General features: G+C 40.4%; 1 protein-coding gene across 8 annotated transcripts in view; it reads left to right on the top strand.

Annotated features, from left to right (window-relative positions):
* LOC101322849 (S-adenosyl-L-methionine-dependent tRNA 4-demethylwyosine synthase TYW1) overlaps positions 1-17920 on the top strand; it is a 222883-nt gene that overhangs the window by 72358 nt on the left and 132605 nt on the right. For all 8 annotated transcript variants that reach the window (XM_019921823.3, XM_073792039.1, XM_073792038.1 and 5 more), the window contains exons 12-13: positions 940-1117; positions 13109-13244. In XM_019921823.3, coding sequence (XP_019777382.1) covers positions 940-1117; positions 13109-13244 — 314 coding nt within the window. The remainder of the gene's footprint in view (positions 1-939; positions 1118-13108; positions 13245-17920) is intronic.

Below are 17920 nucleotides of genomic sequence, written 5' to 3'. Positions count from 1 at the left end.
CACTGGGATTTTTTAAAGTTCTTTGGGTTATTTCTCAATGTCTAACTAGGGTCGAGAACCAATGGTGTGTGGCAGTGTGGCAGTGGATCCCCAAACATATTGGGATCACCTGGGGAGCTTCAAAAAGCTCCTGATGCCCCTGCCCCTCCCCCAAAGATGGTGATTTCATTGGTCTGTGCTGTGGCCTGGAATTTGGAACGTTGACAGTTCCAAGGTGATTCCAGTTGGCATATAAGTTTGGGGGCTTCTGGTTTATGCAGTGGTTTTTCACTTTGGCTGCACATTAGAATCACCTGAGGAACTTTTAAAGCTCCCGTTACTCTGGCTTGCATTCACTCCAGTTAAACAGAATCTTTGGCAGTGAACCTAGGCTGCTGTAGTTTACGATACTCTCCAGGTGATTCCAATATGAAGCCAAAGGTGAGAACTGCAGGCTTCTTTTTCTCTCCTCTCTTCTTTTGGACCGACTGCGTTTCGTTTCTCAATTCAAAATACCTGAGGAATGAAGGCGGCAATGATTGGTATAGGAGAGGCTTTCCTTATGCAGCTATATACTGAGTTCATTGTCTTAGACCAACATGAAAGAATGCAGAGCTAAGCAGATTATGGAAAGTAATACATTCTGTGTTCCAAATAATTAGCTAATAACAAAGTTAGTTTTGCCTGCTTGTATTGATGTAGTTTAATTAATACTAAAAGGAAGGATGAGATTGCTGATATAATAATTCTAGGGTTTTTTTTTCTGGTTTAATAATGTTAGGGTTGCCCCCCGCCCCCAGGCTCTTGTTTTGTAGTATTTGGTTGGTATCAAAAGTAATTTTGCCCTCTAAAATCAAAGAACCATTAAGAAAAATTTTTAAATTTTTAATTAAGAAAAATAAAAGTGATGTCCTCTATCTGTGCCTTATTGAGCTTGTTCCTTTCCACCATGTTCTCCAGGAGTGCCAGGTGTCAGAGAGGAACGCTTTGAGGAAGGAATGACAGTAAAGCACTGTGCATTATCCCTTGTGGGAGAACCCATCATGTACCCAGAAATCAACAGGTTTTTGAAGCTACTCCACGAGCGAAAAATCTCCAGTTTCCTGGTCACAAATGCACAGTTCCCTGCGGAAATCAGGTGAGTGGTCCAGCTTGTTAAGATACTGCTGCTTGACTCTGTGTTTGACTGAAAAGTAAAACTAACAGGCATTAATATATTCAGAAAGGACTTACTGATTACTAAGTACATACAAATGTTGGCTTTGAGGGGACAGAGCTCCTGCTTTTAAAAATCCATTCTATCGGGGAAGATAACATTAGTTTAAGAAATAGAGGCACAAATAAATTGCTGGGGGAATTCAAAAGAGAAAGCAATTTTTTTTTTAGATGAGAGAAGCAGGGTAAAACTTCTCAGAAAAGGCTTCATTAAATTTGGATCTTAAAGTATGGCTGGGATGGGTACTTGGGGAGATAGGAAACTGTGGATTTTTAATAAGAACTGTCCGAGAAAGTTACAGAGTTGGGGTATTTGGGATACCATTATGTAAATATAGTTGATTAGGACCACAGAGTGTGCGAAAGAGACTGGCAGCTGGAACCCAGGTTGGAAAGGTTGGGACAAGGTTGCAGATGACTTCAAATGCTGTTCTTTAGAAAGAGCTTGCTTTCTGCAGAGTAGTCTGCCAGCACCGTATAAAGTGGGTGAGCCAAGAAGCAGGAAACTGGATAGCAGATTATACGTTTGTCTAGGTAAGAGTTAAAAGGATGAAAGTAAGACAGAATGAGGAGTCTTAAAAAAGGTATCACTGAGGCATGATAAGCTTGGCATACTGTTTGTATGGCTCTGTGAGCCCTGCACAGAAGAGGACTTAACTGGTGACTCGGAAAGTTCCAGCCATGTTGATTGCTAGGACTGTGGGGCCCTGTAACAGTTGAGGGATCGTGTGAGGAAGAAGCGGGTTTAGGAGGTAAGATGATGCGGTTGGTTTGGATGACTCGGAGGGCTCTCCAGGTAGAGATGACCATCTCCTGGGACCTGGAAATGACCTGATTTTGCATTATACTTGAACTATACACATATTACAGTACCAAAAACATTAACTTTTACTTGGTTGTTATTTACTTGTGCCTTCTTCATTAGACTGTGAGTCCCTGGGCCAGTGACCCCTGCTTATTTATCTTTATGCCACTAGTATAATTCCTGGCACACTGTAGGTGCTTGGTTTAGAATTTAGCATCATAGGAAATCAAAGAGTTGATTAAAATTATTAGTTACCAGGCAGTAAAGTGAAAATCAGTAACATTGTCACAAAGATAGCTAAATATTACTTTTTGAAGTTGTATAAAAAGTTAAAAGGGAAAGGTTTTAAAAAAAGTCAGTGTGTACATTTTGCATAGGGTTACTATTCCTTTTTTTAAATTTTTCTGTTAAGATCTTTGACTTTTCAAATGGCTCATGAGGGCGGGGTTCAGATAGAGTGGTGTTGGGATACACACACACACACACACACACACACACACACACACACACACACACACAGAAAAAAGGAGTCTATCCCAAATTTAAGACATGCAGTCGTCCCTGGTATCTGAGGAGGACTGGTTCCAGGACTCCCTGCAAATACCAAACCCCACTGATGCTCAAGTTCCTTTTATAAAATGGTATAGTGTTTACATATAACCCACGCATATCCTCTCATACACTTTAAATCATCTCTAAATTATTTATAATACCCGATACATTGTAAATGCTCTGTAAATAGCTGCTGGCACATGGCAGATTCAAGGTTTGCCTTGGGGAACTTTTTGGAATCTTTTTTCCCTAGAATATTTTTGATTTGTAGTTGGTTGAATCCGTGGTTGTGGAACCCTCGGATACAGAGGGCCTACTGTAATGCCTAAAAAGAATTGAATGTTCCAGGAGTGGCATGTAAGCTAATAACCAGAGAGGGTGATTCATTGTTTGATAATACGTGGTATTCTTTGTGAATGCCATCATGGATTGAGGAAAATGATAGAGAATTAAATAAGATATGTACTTGAAAGTGGTCCAAGAGAAAATGGAAAGAGAAATTTCCTAGGTGCAGATAATATTGTTTTATTTCCGTGAATTAGGAGGACTCTAAATACCAATTGTCTCTGGTGTCCTACAGAAAAACAAGGCTATGGATTTACTAATATAGCACGGAGATCGTGAATTTTGGAAGTTAACCTCTAATGTTGATGCACTTTGCTCATTCAAATCAGCTGTTAGATGAACCTCTTGCAACCATTTTATCTTTGAGCATACACTAGGAAGTAATAATGTTCTCTGGGTGGTTGGCTGTGTACTAATTATTTTTTTTAATAACAAATTTCTAAATTACTACAGTGCCTAACCCATACTCTTGGTATCTTTTGAAGAAGATCCTGACTTTGTCAACTAGCCTTCCCTTGACCCACATGCAAGCATTACATTCAGGCTAGTGGCCTTTTCAGGATGCTTAACTTTGCTTTAAAAGGATCTCAGTCTCCCCTCCAGCTCTAAAGCATATGGCTCTTTGCTGACAGTTCACTGAAGGGAGTTTTCACAGTGAGTGGTCCTCGAGGATTTGTTGAAGATAGAAGCAGACACCTTAGGCAAATGAGAAAGCTTTTGCATTCTAGGTAGCTTTATGTTTTTGTTTGTTGACGTAGAGGCTAATTAATAAAAGTGACAAGAATGTGTAAGACACTTAATGTTAATGATAGATCTGGTGGTGATTGCACACAAAAAAACCCCTTTCTCTTGAGAAAAAGCCTTCTTAGTTCCACAAAAGCAAGTGCCTTTATAATGGTATTTTTTAAAATTTAATTAATTAATTTTATTTTTATTTTTGGCTGTGTTGGGTCTTCGTTGCTGCGTGCAGGCTTTCTCTAGTTGTGGCAAGTGGGAGCTACTCTTTGTTGTGGTGCGCGGGCTTCTTGTTGCGGTGGCTTCTCTTGCTGTGGAGTGTGGGCTTCAGCAGTTGTGGCACACAGGCTCGCGGGCTCTAGAGCTCAGGCTCGGTAGCTGTGGCGCACGGGCTTAGTTGCTCCGCGGCATGTGGGATCTTCCCAGACCAGGGCTCAAACCCGTGTCCCCAGCATTGGCAGGCTGATTCTTAACCACTGCGCCACCAGGGAAGCCCCTGTAATGGTATTTTTGATCGGCGTAAAACTGATACATGATACACTGTAGCATGTATCAGTTATCTTTTGCTGTAACCACTTGCCTTAAAACTGTGTCAGTCAAACTAGCAACGATTCGTTTAGCTTGTAATTCTGTGAATCGGCTGGGAGGTCTTTTCATCTTGGCTGGCTTTGCTGGTCTCAGTGTTGTTCATGTGTCTAGTCAGTTGGCAGATATGCTGGGATGGCTGGTTTATGATGGCCTTGCCTGGGACAACTGGGACCTCTATTCGTGTAGCCTCTTATCCTCCAGCAAGTCTGAAGTTGACCACGTGGTGGCAGGGTTTCAGTGAACAGCAAGAAAGGATAAACTCCAACACACAGGCATCGTTCAAGCCTCTGCTTGTGTCACGTTTGCTCACTTCTCCTTGGCTAAAGCAAGTCACGTGGCCAAGCTTGGAGTCAGTGAGGGGCACTCAAAGCTACATTGCAAAGGGTCATGGGTACAAGGAGAGGGAGAGTTTATGGCCATGTTTGTACTCTACCGAATAGCACAGCAGGCTGTGCTTTGTACAAGGAGGATAACCTTGAACGTACCAGGACTCGGTCTTTTTCAGGAACTTAATTAATCATGTGGGAAAGCTTGGAGAGTTCTTGAGACCAGAAGTCTCAAACTGGCAGTTGATAAGGAGTAGGTTTTATTTGTCCTGTAGCATGTTTAGAAACTTTTTTTTTCTTTTTTTAGCCAACATTTAAAATCCAGAAATTTTTCATAAAAGAGATTTCTGACTTTGGAGAAAAAGACAATCTGGCAAAAATTGTCAAGAGCCAAGTATGAAGTGCTGTTTTTACAACACCAGAACACTTCACTCTTATCTGTTTTTTTACTCACAACACTTCTAACACCGGATGTGTGTTTTTTTCCCCACACCAAGCAGTCCTCTAATTCTCTGCAGGCACCAGCTAGGTGTCCTGCAGTTCAGTTCCATTCTGACACTGTCTCCCTGGAGTTAGCACAGACCTCACAGGGTCAGGACTCAGTCCCAGGCTGCCCCCTGCTTCAGACACCAGTCACAGTCCCGGGCTGCCACCTGTACTTCTGATGAACCGACGGTACATTGGGGTGTCGCACAACCCCTCCTTGGGTTTGATAATTTGCTAGAACAGTTCACAGAGCTTGGGGAAAACAATTCGGTTACTGTTACTAGTTTATTATAAAGACTACAACTCTCAAACATCTGGATATAAGGGTTGCATGTGACAAGATGTGGGGAAAAGGGCCCTGGGCTTCCCCACCCTCTCCAGACGCATCACCCTCCCAGCACCCAGTGTGTTCACCATCCCGGAAGCTCTCTGAAGCCGTCATTTGGGAGGGTTTTATGGAGGTTTCATTAGATAGGCAGGATTGATGAAATCATTGTGATTGGTCATTGGTGATTAGCTCAACCTCTAGCCCATCTCCCTTTCCTAGAGGTTGCAGGGGGAACTGAAAGTGCCAACCCTCTAATCACGTGGTCGGTTCTTCGGGCACCAGCCCCTCTCTGGAATGTGTCCATGGGCGCATCAGGAGTTACCCCATTAATATAAATTCTTGTATGGTTGAAAGGGGCTTATTATAGATAACAAAAGGCACTTCTCACCTCTGTCACTCGGGAAATACCAAGAGTTTTAGGAGCTCTGTGCCAGGAACTAGGGACAAAGACTGCATGTGTGTTCCTTATTGTCTGACAATATCACAGCAAGGAACGGCTGTCTTTTCTGTAAAGCCTCTGCTTTTCAGTTTGCCACGCTCTCCACCATTTTACTGTCTCCTCAGCCCTGAGGCTGAGTCTCATCTGCCACCTGTCAGAGGGATCGCACTGTAGATTCTCTTACAGCAGAGAAATTTCTGTCGCCATTTCTAACAGACATGAAACAACGAAAGGGAGACAGAGTACCACATACAAGAAAAATGGGAAGCATCTTGCTTTGAGTAAGGAAAGAATATTCTTGAATGTTTCACATGTAGTCTGTGTTTTGGTGTCCAAAGAACTTCTTTTTCCTTTAAAAGTGGCTTGCTTGGGCTTTCCTGGTGGTGCACTGGTTAAGAATCCGCCTGCCTATGCAGGAGACACGAGTTCGAGCCCTGGTCCAGGAAGATCCCACATGCCGCGGAGCAACTAAGCCCATGTGCCACAACTACTGAGCCTGTACTCTAGAGCCTGCGAGCCACAACTGCTGAGCCCGTGCGCCACAACTACTGAAGCCCACGTGCCTAGAACCCGTGCTCCACAACAAGAGAAGCCACTGCAATGAGAAGCCCGCGCCGCAACGAAGAGTAGCCCCTGCTCACCACAACTAGAAAAGCCCACACGTAGCAACAAAGACCCAATGCAGCCAAAATTAAATAAATAAAATAAACAAATTTTTAAAAATAAATAAATAAATGTATTAAATAAATAGCTAAATAAATAAAAAAGTGTCTTGGTTGACTCACATTATATCATACTTGGTTCCTGCAGACATGTGAGTTTAGGACTCTTATTCTTGAGACTGTATGATCTATGCTTGCATTCAGCCCTGCAGTCAGAAAGGCCCATCACACCTGGGTATCACTGTCCCACTGGAGCACTCCCTGTCATTACTTCCTGTAAATTGTTCTGTGCTAAGATGTCAAAGACCTACGTGAGACATCTTGCTAAAAGTAGACCATGTTGTAAGGTAAGGAAGTTGTTGAGAAACACTGAACCTAGTTTGTGCTTAGATGTCAAAGATGTCAAAGACCTACGTGAGATGTCAAGACCTACGTGAGACATCTTGCTTAAAGTAGACCATGTTGTAAGGTAAGGAAGTTGTTGAGAAACACTGAACCTAGTTTGTGCTTACTTTGTGGACATTTGAATCCTATAACTGTGTCTCTTTATGAGCATGAGAAGATTTAGAGTCAAATGTTCAGCCCTTTGTCGACTGGCTCACTCTTAGCTTCATCTTTAGTTCACTTCTACACGATTTTCTTTTTTTTTAATTTTTTCGCAGAATCTTTTTATTATTTTTAAAAGATATAAAAACAACTACTCCCATCAGTAGCAATACAAGGTTTAACATTTTAACCAGATTTTCTCAGGCTTTTTTCTGATACCTTTAGTAGCTAATTATTTTGTCTACCCCTTCTTCTACACGGTTTTCTTAACTATTTCATATTATTTTTAAGTTTACATTTAAAATCTTAAATTTTTTCTTTTGTGATAAGTATAGTTAATTCAAAGCTTTCTCCCTGCTAGCAGGCTTATCATAAGAAGACAGAGCTGTGTTCCATTTTTAACTATGACACGATTAACATTTAACTTCCTACACCTACCTCCTCCACCACCACAGAATTTGTCCCCGTGTACGTTTACTTTTGAGCACCTTCATTGAAACTATGTGTGAACTTTGTTTGTTCTCTTACTTCTTCCACTTGTATTTCTGTTATTTTGTTTGCTCTATGTTTTGTTTTCTCTAGTATTTGCTAAGATATTCACTATATGTGTTAGAGAACCTCTATAAATTGGACATCTCTTCACATATTAGTTAGTAAAATGTATCAAGAAATACATTAATTTTAATAAAAATAAAGTTTTCTTGTATGTATCAGCTCTACGTGGCTATAGGTAACAGTTACAATGAAATGAAGATTGATTATAAATACTACCTGATCCTTTCAATAGAAGTTTTTTTTTTCTCCCAGCCTGTTTTGTTTGTATTAAGTTTAAAATATAGTCTTCTTTTGTGTCTGTGAATTGATGGGACACTTTTCAAAACTATGCTTTTCTGGATGGGCTAAAAAAAAAAGAGAGACAGGCAGCACAGTGAAGTGATGAAGAGCTTGTGCTCTGTCTAGAAGAGACCTGGGTTTGAATCTTGACTGTATCTCTTGCTGTCTTTCTGACACTGGGAAGGTAACCTCTCAGTGCCCAGTTTCCTCATCTGTAAAATGATTGCAATAATAATGACTACCTTATAGTGGCATTGTTAGTGTATGAGATAATATATGAAAAGCACCTTGGAAAGGTAGGCTAAGTAATATTGGTCAAGTATACTTTAAGGCAAGAACCATTACTTGAGATAAGATGGAACATTTCTTAATTATAAAATATTAAACCTACCAGGAACGTAAAACAGTAATTCAAAATTTTTCAACAATCAGTAACATAATCTCAAAATTGGAGATTTTCAAAATAAGGAGAAATAGTAAGTTTTTAACACATTTCTCTCACACTGATAAAACAGGCAAATCAAAATCAGGAATAGTAGTGAAGATCTGAACAACTAAATTAACAAATTTAGCGTGTATTACAGAAATAGAGTATTGAATTGAGAAACTTTGGAATATAAATTCCTTTTAAGAGCACAGAAGTTGCTCTCAGAAAAATTACCAAATGGCCATATGCTGGGCATTATAGCAAGTTACAAGAAAGTATTGCAATCATGTAGATCATGCTATGTGAACACAATGCAATTAAACTATAAATCAGTACAAAAAGATAACTAGAATATTCCAATATGCTTATAATTTAAGCAATGCACTTTTCATTTGCTTATGGGTCAAAGAAGGAATATTGTGATGAATTGTGATGGAAATAAAAACAAAACTTGTTTGTTGGTTATTAGGAATAGCAGAGTACAGACCTTCAAAACCTACTCTTCTATAAAAACAGTGAGAATACCAGCAAAAATTGTCAGAATCAAATTCTTAATCAGAGGTATGCAACAATCTGAGGAACGTTTTTTTGCCCCCAGTAAATAGTATTTTTATTCTCATGTCAAAAAAGTATTTCTAGGGAATTTCCTGGTGGTCTAATGGTGAGGACTCCATGCTTCCAGTGCTGGGGGCCTGGGTTCAGTCCCTGGTTCGGGGAAGCTAAAATCCTGCAAGCTGCGTGGCGTGGCTAAAAAGAAAAAAGAGTGTTTCTATGATATGCATTAACAATACAAAAATATTTTGAATACTGCAGTGGTCTTTTTTTCTCCCAAGACTTCTTGCAACAGTACACTAGAATATTTGATTTTTGGATTCTGAGAAGCCAGTGGCTAAAGTAGAAACTGAAGGCTTTTGTTGAGGGGTATGTGTGGGTATGGGGATGGCCCTTTTTCTTTGGATCCAGGCTCTGTACAGTAAAGAGGAAGCAAAAAACAACTAAGTTAAATTAAAAAAAGATTTGTCTTTTAAGGCTCAGGATTGAAACTTAGCTTAGAAATGGGTTAAAGTAGGCTGTGGTGGAAACCCACTGTTCCTCAGAAAATTAGCTGAATTGCAATATGAACAGTAAGATTTGTGATGTGTTAACATGTCCTTATTCCATTCCAACTTCTCCAGCTCTGCAAACTAGTAGCCTACAGTCGTGGTAAAAACCAGTAGCCTGGCAGCCAGGGGAAGGGACAAAACAGAGTTGGAACTCTTTCAAAGTCCCATTCCTGGAGAACTGTCATTATATGGTATGTGTGGCAGTTCCCTGGCAACTCTCACTTACAGGGGTTGTGTTTGTTACAAGTGACTCAGAGTTTGTCCAGCACTGAAAGCCTTTCTCTCCGGTGTTTCTCATAAGCAATTATCAGTAATTGTTTAACTTCACAGCTGCCTGAGGCAGCAGTAACCGTTGGGGCAAACAGGAAGCGAACCAAATACTTAAAAGGAAAAGCCAGGGAATGAGATGTTTGTAGGGGACTTTGAGAAGCTCCAGCATGTTCCTGGAAATCTAGAAGACCATGTACACGGGCAGGGCTGTGGGTATGCCAGGGAAGACTTGAAAAGGCCCTATTTGCCCACCTCCACTTGATACATTGATGTCTTGAGCAGGTAGACAGTGAAAGCTAAGGCACAGTTGTCAAATGCCTGCCTGGACATCGAAGGCGTGCCCTAATATACACACATAGAGCCCCTCAGCAAAGGCTAGGAAACTTATTTTTTTTATTTTTTATTTTTTTGCTGTGTGCGGGCCTCTCACTGTTGTGGCCTCTCCCGTTGCGGAGCGCAGGCTCAGCGGCCATGGCTCACGGGCCCAGCCGCTCCGCAGCATGTGGGATCTTCCCGGACTGGGGCATGAACCGGTGTCCCCTGCATCGGCAGGCGGACTCTCAACCACTGCGCCACCAGGGAAGCCCTAGGAGACTTATTGATTGAAGTCATTTAAGGATATCTCTGTCTGATCCTTACCTGACCACTAAGCTAATCAAACAGGGATTTTAGCGGTTAAACACAACCAAGAATACAGAATTTACCAAATTAGTTCAGTAACAACAAAAACAGCAAGCAGACAGAAAATAAAAAAAAAAAAAAAACCCTGGGTTGGGAGATACCTGATTTAGAATTGCCAAATGATATTATTTAAAATGTCCAGCTTTCGTAAAAAAAAAAAAAACATGAACTAGACACAGAAACAAGAGACTGTGGCCCATAACACAGGGAAGGAAACAACTAATAGAAACTGTCCCTTTTTTGGATAGATTTCACATATAAGTATTGGATATTTGGGTCACTTCGGTTATTTTTTTGTCCAATAGGCGCATCAAAGTTACTATTGAAACCTCTAGATTTCTTGAAAACATAAATCTCTCTCCCTTTTTTCCTTTCTGTAGAGATGAGGAGGTTTCATTGTAGGTAGGATCTTGATATGATTATTGATTATTCTGGGTAGAATGAGGCCTAATCTCTTCAGGAAGGGAAGAAGGGAGAGGGATTTTTATGTTCAATTGCAGTGTTTTTCTATATATGATCATTTATAACTCAGAGATTTAAAATTAGCCGGATGAAGGGTCATCACAAAAATCATATCAAGATTCATAGGGTATTTTCACTGGGGATTGGGCTCAGAGTTATATATCCCTTTTATTGTATAGTCCTTTTTAATTGTTCTCAACAACAATGTGAGATTCTGAGACACAGGAATTATGATGATGGTTTTAAGGATATAACTAAAATGATCCTGTCTCTGAATAGAATAGAGACAGACAAATGACTGTGCTTGGACCCTCATCGTCACGGGGAACAGAGACCAATAGCAGGCAGACATAAGATCCCTGAGGCTCAGAAAATCTCTCCAGTGTCCTTTTACTCCTTTTGAGCCCCTTAGGAATGAGCTCTACAGTTCCTTGGGGTTTTCCTCTTCTCCATTCTTCCTCTGATCCCTGGCCAAAGAGCTATAAAATTCCTGGTTGTAGCATCTCAGACATTTAGTAATGTCAAAAATTCCTTATTGCTAGTGTCAATGTCCAGGACTACTTTTTTTTTTTTTTTTTTGCAAAATGGTGGTGGTTTGTAAGACATCTATGGCCTTTGGAATTTACTGTTCATACTCTTGAAGTAGTTATGGAGGTGTAGTGAAAAGGTCAGGCCGGTTCCCATTTTGCATCAGGCAGCTTTATGACAAAGTCCTGTGAGTATCAGACGATGATAGCCAGCCGTATTCATTAAGACAATCCTTTTTATGTTTGTAAAACATGAAATCCAGTTAAAGTAGCTTGTCTGTTATTAAAGAGGCCCCCAGCAAAAGGGGTGGTGAGACAAAATGCTGCCATTACAGTATGCTGTTGTTTTGCATTTCCAGTAATTGGTGTCCTTTGCTCAGTAGTGACACATTATTGAACTTTTAAGGATTCCGTTATATCAGTATTGGAGAGGGATTAAAGCAATGAGAGTCTGCCAGTGTTTTAATCATTCTTTCCTAACTTTGGTCAGAGCTTCTCCACTTTTAACAGCTTTGGGTTTAGGCCCTTCTGGTTTTTCCATATGTCACTAAGCCAGATGATTACAAGCATTTGTTTGGCCTACATTTCCTTAAAAGTTCTGTCAGCTGAAGTCAACAGTATCCACTAAAAAGTAGCTTGAAGTGTCTACCTGTATGGCTGGATGAAAAGAAAAATAGAGCTCCTGTCCTTCAAGGTCTTCCACTCAAAGATGGGTAAGGCCAATACTGATAGATATAAAAAGCTCATCAACCGCTTTGATGGTGAATGTTATGGTATGTGAATTATGTGGCAGTTTTTAAATGCCTAGACTTTGAAACAAAAAATGTATAAATAACATTCTAGGGGTAAATACAAGTTATGGAATAGTTATAGCAAATTAAGAATGGGAGAGTTTGGTCAGAGGATTATTAAGGGGGAATTTCTTTCTACTTCGAAATTCATTGAAGAGAGTGAATTATGAGACCTATTTGAAGGGAGAACAGAGAGGCTCTGGGAAAACGTACAATCTGGGCTTAAAACATAACTGGCAAGAAATCTGGTAGATGATGACATTGTGAAATGAGTCAGTGAATTTGAGCGAAGTGTAGAATGAGTGGTACTCATGGATGCGGATTAAGAAGGCAAAGAAAGATAAGAACCTACAACATACATTTTTCTTCTGGGTTGTGCTCTTTTGTAAGTGCTTGGCTGCTCTTTTTCTAACTCTGCATTGCTTACGGCTCCCTGATATGGGTCATTGTTCGCCCACACAGGGCTTGACTTTAAACCCACTCCTGCTCTCAGAGGCATAGGTGAGGCGTTGGTGTGGCTCTGTGCCCTTAAAGAAGCCTTGTTCTTGTGCCTTAGAAAACATCCATCAGCAAATTGATGATGCGAGGTGGCCCGTCAGCACAGACCCCTGTAGAAGTCTTAAGTGGCAGAGTTTATGAAGAAACTTTGGTCTGAGAACCCCTTGTAATTGTGCTGAGCTGATGGTGCCAGACCTAAAGCCTGATCTTGTTTTATTTTCCACTAAAATGTAGTGTTTGAAGAGAGACTAATTTTAAGTAATCCAATGTTTTCAGTTTATTAGGGATGGTGTCCAGTCATTTTAAAAAATAACCAACTGACATCCCATTCTGTCACATTAAAATCATGGCTTCAATCTTCTGGGAGAAGCAGAACCCTCTAGACCCCAGTGAAATGTTTAATCATCACATCTATTACAGATTGTAAATTTAACATCATGAAAAGCCCGACTTAGGCATAATTTTCTTCTTCTATTGTTGTATTTTTTTTTAAATTTTAAATTATCAAGGAACCTCAAACCAGTTACCCAGCTATACGTCAGTGTGGACGCCAGCACCAAAGAGAGCCTGAAGAAAATTGACCGCCCGCTCTTCAAGGATTTCTGGCAAAGATTCCTCGACAGTTTAAAAGCCTTGGCTGCAAAGGTAAGAATCATGACATCTTAAAAAAAAGATTTTTTTTTCCTTTAAAAAAAAAAAAGACTAAAATCTTCAACTTTTTTCTAGACTTCCACTTTTATTATTCAGTAAATATTTATCGAGTTCCTCTTAAGTTTCTAGCACCCTGCCTTATATATATTATATGTCCTTCATGTATTTCAGGAGAGAGATGCACACTCCCAAAGCTAATTAATAAAACACGGGTAAGCGCAGTACATAGCAATCCTAGAAGAGGTGTCAGCAAATAGTATATGTTTAAATATGAAGTTAATTTTCCTGAATTTCTAGAACAAAATTTCCTACCCAATAAGGAACTCAACCCCAGAATGTCCGACCCCAATGTCTTTTCCTGCAAACAGTTGCCCCTTCTTAAATCTTCCTATTCTTTTAGACCTAAGGTACCTTCTGGTTCTTCTTTTCCATTGGCCCCTATGTCAATAGTTGGTATTTTCTGTTAGTTCTACCTCTTCTTCTCTTGTAGCCATTTCCCCTTTTCTGTTCTCTTTGCTTCTACCCTGCAGTTCCTCTTGGTTTACGCAAATCTAACTGATACTGACAGTCACTACAGGAGCTTAAAAAATTACAGTTTCCTATTCCTAGGGGGATTTGAGAATCCGCATTTTAAACATCTCGGGTGATTTTTGATGTGCAGCCAAATATATGGAAGTCACTGTCCCAGAAAACCTGCCTTTCTCTCCTTTGCCCGGCACTTACTGTGGCATTCCCACCCCGTCGCCGTCCGGCTGCAGTGAACGTTTCCAGACTCATCCTTCACCATGTTCCCCAGGAATGCTACACAGCCCTGCTTGTCTTGCTATTTCTGCAGGTGTGCCCAGCACTTGTCCCGAGTCCTTGGTTACCTCCTCAGAACCTAGACTGTCCTTTCTTTCCATTTGTTTGACTTGTAGAAATTCTATGCAACCTTCAAGTCTCAGCTTCATTATTACCTTTACTGCGAAGCCGTTTTCAGTTGCAAATAGCTGTCCCTGTCTGCCTTCCCAAGTTTTATATCTGTAAATACACTTCATTTCCTCTGTTTTATCCTAGCTTCTCTCTCCCCAACTGGATTCCTTACTCATGTCTGAATTCTAACACAACATAGTTAATGGTATTTGATAAATGTTTGTTAAAAGAATGAATGAGTGGAGACTCACCCAGAGCTCTGTAGTAGTGAGATGTACTCTACCCATTTTCTTGACTTTTCAGCTGATCAGAGTCGCCTTGCACCTCCCCCCCCCCGCCCCCTGCTTTTAAGCTTGAGAATTTAAATCTGTGCCTTTTTTGGTGATTAACACTGACATTATTTAAGACATTCAAAATAGGTATTGGTTTCTGATCTGTCTTGGATTATTTATAAAGCTAGCAAGTCAGATGCTTTTTGGTTCCTAAATTTTCTTCGTCTCTGGACTTCACCTTCAGCTGTATCCTCATTGCTTATTGCTGAGACAGGAGATACATAGCATTAAAATCAGAACGGATTTAGATGGAAGTAAACAGCAGGGGCTGGCAGTCTCAAACACATATGAGATTGTTATCTAGACCATATCCTGAGTCGGAATGTGGAAGATGAGAAATAGGCATTAGCAGAATGGCTCAATAGGCTCCTTTTTGCCAAAATTTTCCACAAAATGAATTCGTATCTTGAAGTTACAAGTAAGCCTTTGGATGTCCAGTTCAGTTGTAAGTACTCTGGATTGACTCATTGATAGTAACGCACTAACTTAAAGTTCTACAATATTTTCTAACCCATGAGCTTCTTACATATAATATCATAATTGTGTCCACGTAACAATAGTTGAAAAAGTTTCCTTGGGCTGTTTAAACTAGCTGCTCCCAGATTAGGGCAATTGCTCTCTAAGCATTTTGTAGCAATGAGTTTATGTTTCTCATTCTTGTATTGTTTACACTGTCATTTAAGAAAGATCTGCAGCAGGAAGCTGCTGTCAAAATAAAAAGTTTTCTTTAAATTAACTCAAGCTATGTTATTTCCTTTTGAATGTCTGATATTATTGGTATATTAGATACTATTAAGAAAGGTCGACTTTACTGCTGTTTAATACTGAAAAATAAGACATTTATGTTGTGACTATACTTACTAGCTAGGGTCAAATATATGATCATTGTCATCTGATAATCATTTGAGTTTTTCAATGAAAACTTTGAAATAAAAGTGATATTTGAGATGTTTCAATTAGAACATCCATACTGTTATCTTCTGTTACTTGTTTGAGCTTGTAAGTATACCTGAGCAAGAAAAGACATTTGAAGAGAAAGAATTTCTTAAACTTTATAAACAAAGAAATCCGATTTTCCCCAAGCTTTTCAGCCTACGTATGATCTAGTACCACCCAAAGTAGAAGAAGGTAGCATGTTTTGTTTTATCACTCTTTGGCAAGTATAAAGGTTACATTTCAAGATTTTTATCCTTTGTCTAAATGTTCCTTCTCAAATATGAGGGGAGAAATAGATTGGTATTTGAGTATGTGGGGCTAAAAAGCAATTCCATCAAGATAACACAGCATAAAATGTGTTAGCTTCAATTTCTGGACATGGCAGCTACTTGTCGAACAGTCCTTTTTTAAAAAAAAAAAAAAAGAAATCCGTCTTGTGCAAGACAGCACTGCCTACCTTTGGCAGTAGACTTTTTTTTAAAATAAATTTCTTTATTCATTTACTTAATTTTTGGCTGCGTTGGGTCTTTGCTGCTGTACGCGGGTTTTGTCTAGTTGCCGCAAGCAGGGGCTACTCTTTGTTGGCGGTGCATGGGCTTCTCATTGCGGTGGCTTCTCTTGTTGTGGAGCACGGGCTCTAGGCACGTGGGCTTCAGTAGTTGTGGCACGTGGGCTCAGTAGTTGTGGCTTGCAGGCTCCAGAGCACAGGCTCAGTAGTTGTGGCGCACAGGCTTAGTTACTCCGCTGATGTGGGATCTTCCTGGACCAGGGCTCGAACCTGTGTCCCCTGCAGTGGCAGGTGGATTCTTCACCACTGCACCACCAGGGAAGCCCTGACAGTAGACTTTTATCAGAAGTGTGACCAGATGTGTTTCTCTTGGCACATTATTATGCCAAGTTGAAGATCCAGCAGGAAATGGAAGTAATTAATCCTTTTCCACGTTTGAGCAATAATACTGATATTCTTGAAACCTCATGTTGGAAAGACAAAAATAATTTCCCGCATTACATATTTTGGGGTATCCAAAATGAACTTAGTTCTGTGGATGTGAGCATGCATTGACCTGATGTTATCGGAGGAATGTTGTTTCACTGTTAAGAAGGGCTTATTATACATGAATGAGATGGCTCTATATCTAATATTTAAATAAACCAAAGTATCCATGTGACCCACAACTGGCAGGTTTTAAAAAACTAATATTTGACCTTATCTCTGATTATAAAAATTGAATATAGAATATACACATTGAATATAGAAATTTGGGGGGAAGTAAAGAGAAATATAAAGGAACAAATGAAGAAGCTACCTATAATTCCAGGACCTTGAGGCAGCTACTACTGACATTTGGAAGTAGTACTTCTAGTTAATCCTTTGAGGGGGAGAGAGTGATTTATTTTGCATATATGATTCAATTTTATATGTTGCTATTTGTTAACATCAGGTCATGAGCAGTTTTGCATGCTATTAAAGTTTCTCTATGACCTTCAGGTTAAAGACAGCATAGTTTTTCATCAGTAACAGTGTGAGATAATACATATATTGGTCTCTGTCCCCAGTTCCTGGCACAGAGTTCCTAAAGCCCTTGTAACTTTCTAAGTGATAAGAGCATTAGGAGCGTCTTTTATTCTAATAAGGCACCTTGGAATTTTCAGCATCCCCCTGCCACACACACACACACACACACACACACACACACCCCTCTCTAGAGAGGGGAGATGGGCTGGAAATGAAGTTAATAATTGATTGTGCCTGCGAGAGGAAGCCTCCATAAAAATCCCACTAAGGGGTTTGGGGAGCTTCCAGGTTGGTGAACACATCCACATATCAGGAGGTTGGTGTGTCCCCAGCTCCATGGGGACAGAAGTGCCTGTGCTCAGGACCCTCCCAAGACCTCGCGTTATGTGTCTCTTCATCTGGTCGTTCATCTGTACCCTTTAATAAACTGGTTAACCTAAGTCAGTGTTTCCCTGAGTTCTGTGAGCTGCTGTAGCAAATTAATCAAACCAGAGGAGGGGGTTATGGGAACCTCTGATTTAGAGCCCATCAGCCAGAAGCACAGGTGATAACCTAGACTTGGGACTGGCCTCTCCAGTAGGGTGTAGTCTCAGAATTGAGTTAATTTGTAGGACACCAGCTGGTGTTGCAGAGAATTGCTTGGTGAGGGAAAATCCCCCGCACATTTGGTGACCAGAGGTGTCAGAAGTGAAGTGTTGTGTGTGAGTGGTAAAGCAGACACATGGGAGAGAAGACTGGGTTTTTCCCTCCTCACTCAGTTTCCTGCTTGTTGGCCAGTATCAGGGTCTCGCAAGACTGTGTTCCAGCCTGCTTCTCCATATCATGGGGGCCTGAGTGTAAATCAGGTTCCTGTCCTGAGCACACCTGAGAGGGGGCCTTGTGCCTCTGCTGCTCTCCAGTTGCAGCATGCACAGTTTGTTACTTTCTAACATTTCTAAAGTCAGATAGCCAGAGATGGCATGTCATATTTAATT

Source organism: Tursiops truncatus, chromosome 15 (assembly GCF_011762595.2).
Source record: "Tursiops truncatus isolate mTurTru1 chromosome 15, mTurTru1.mat.Y, whole genome shotgun sequence".
NCBI lineage: Eukaryota > Metazoa > Chordata > Mammalia > Artiodactyla > Delphinidae > Tursiops > Tursiops truncatus.
The sequence above is the reverse complement of the archived record's forward strand: the minus strand, read 5'-3'. Positions and strand labels throughout refer to the sequence as shown.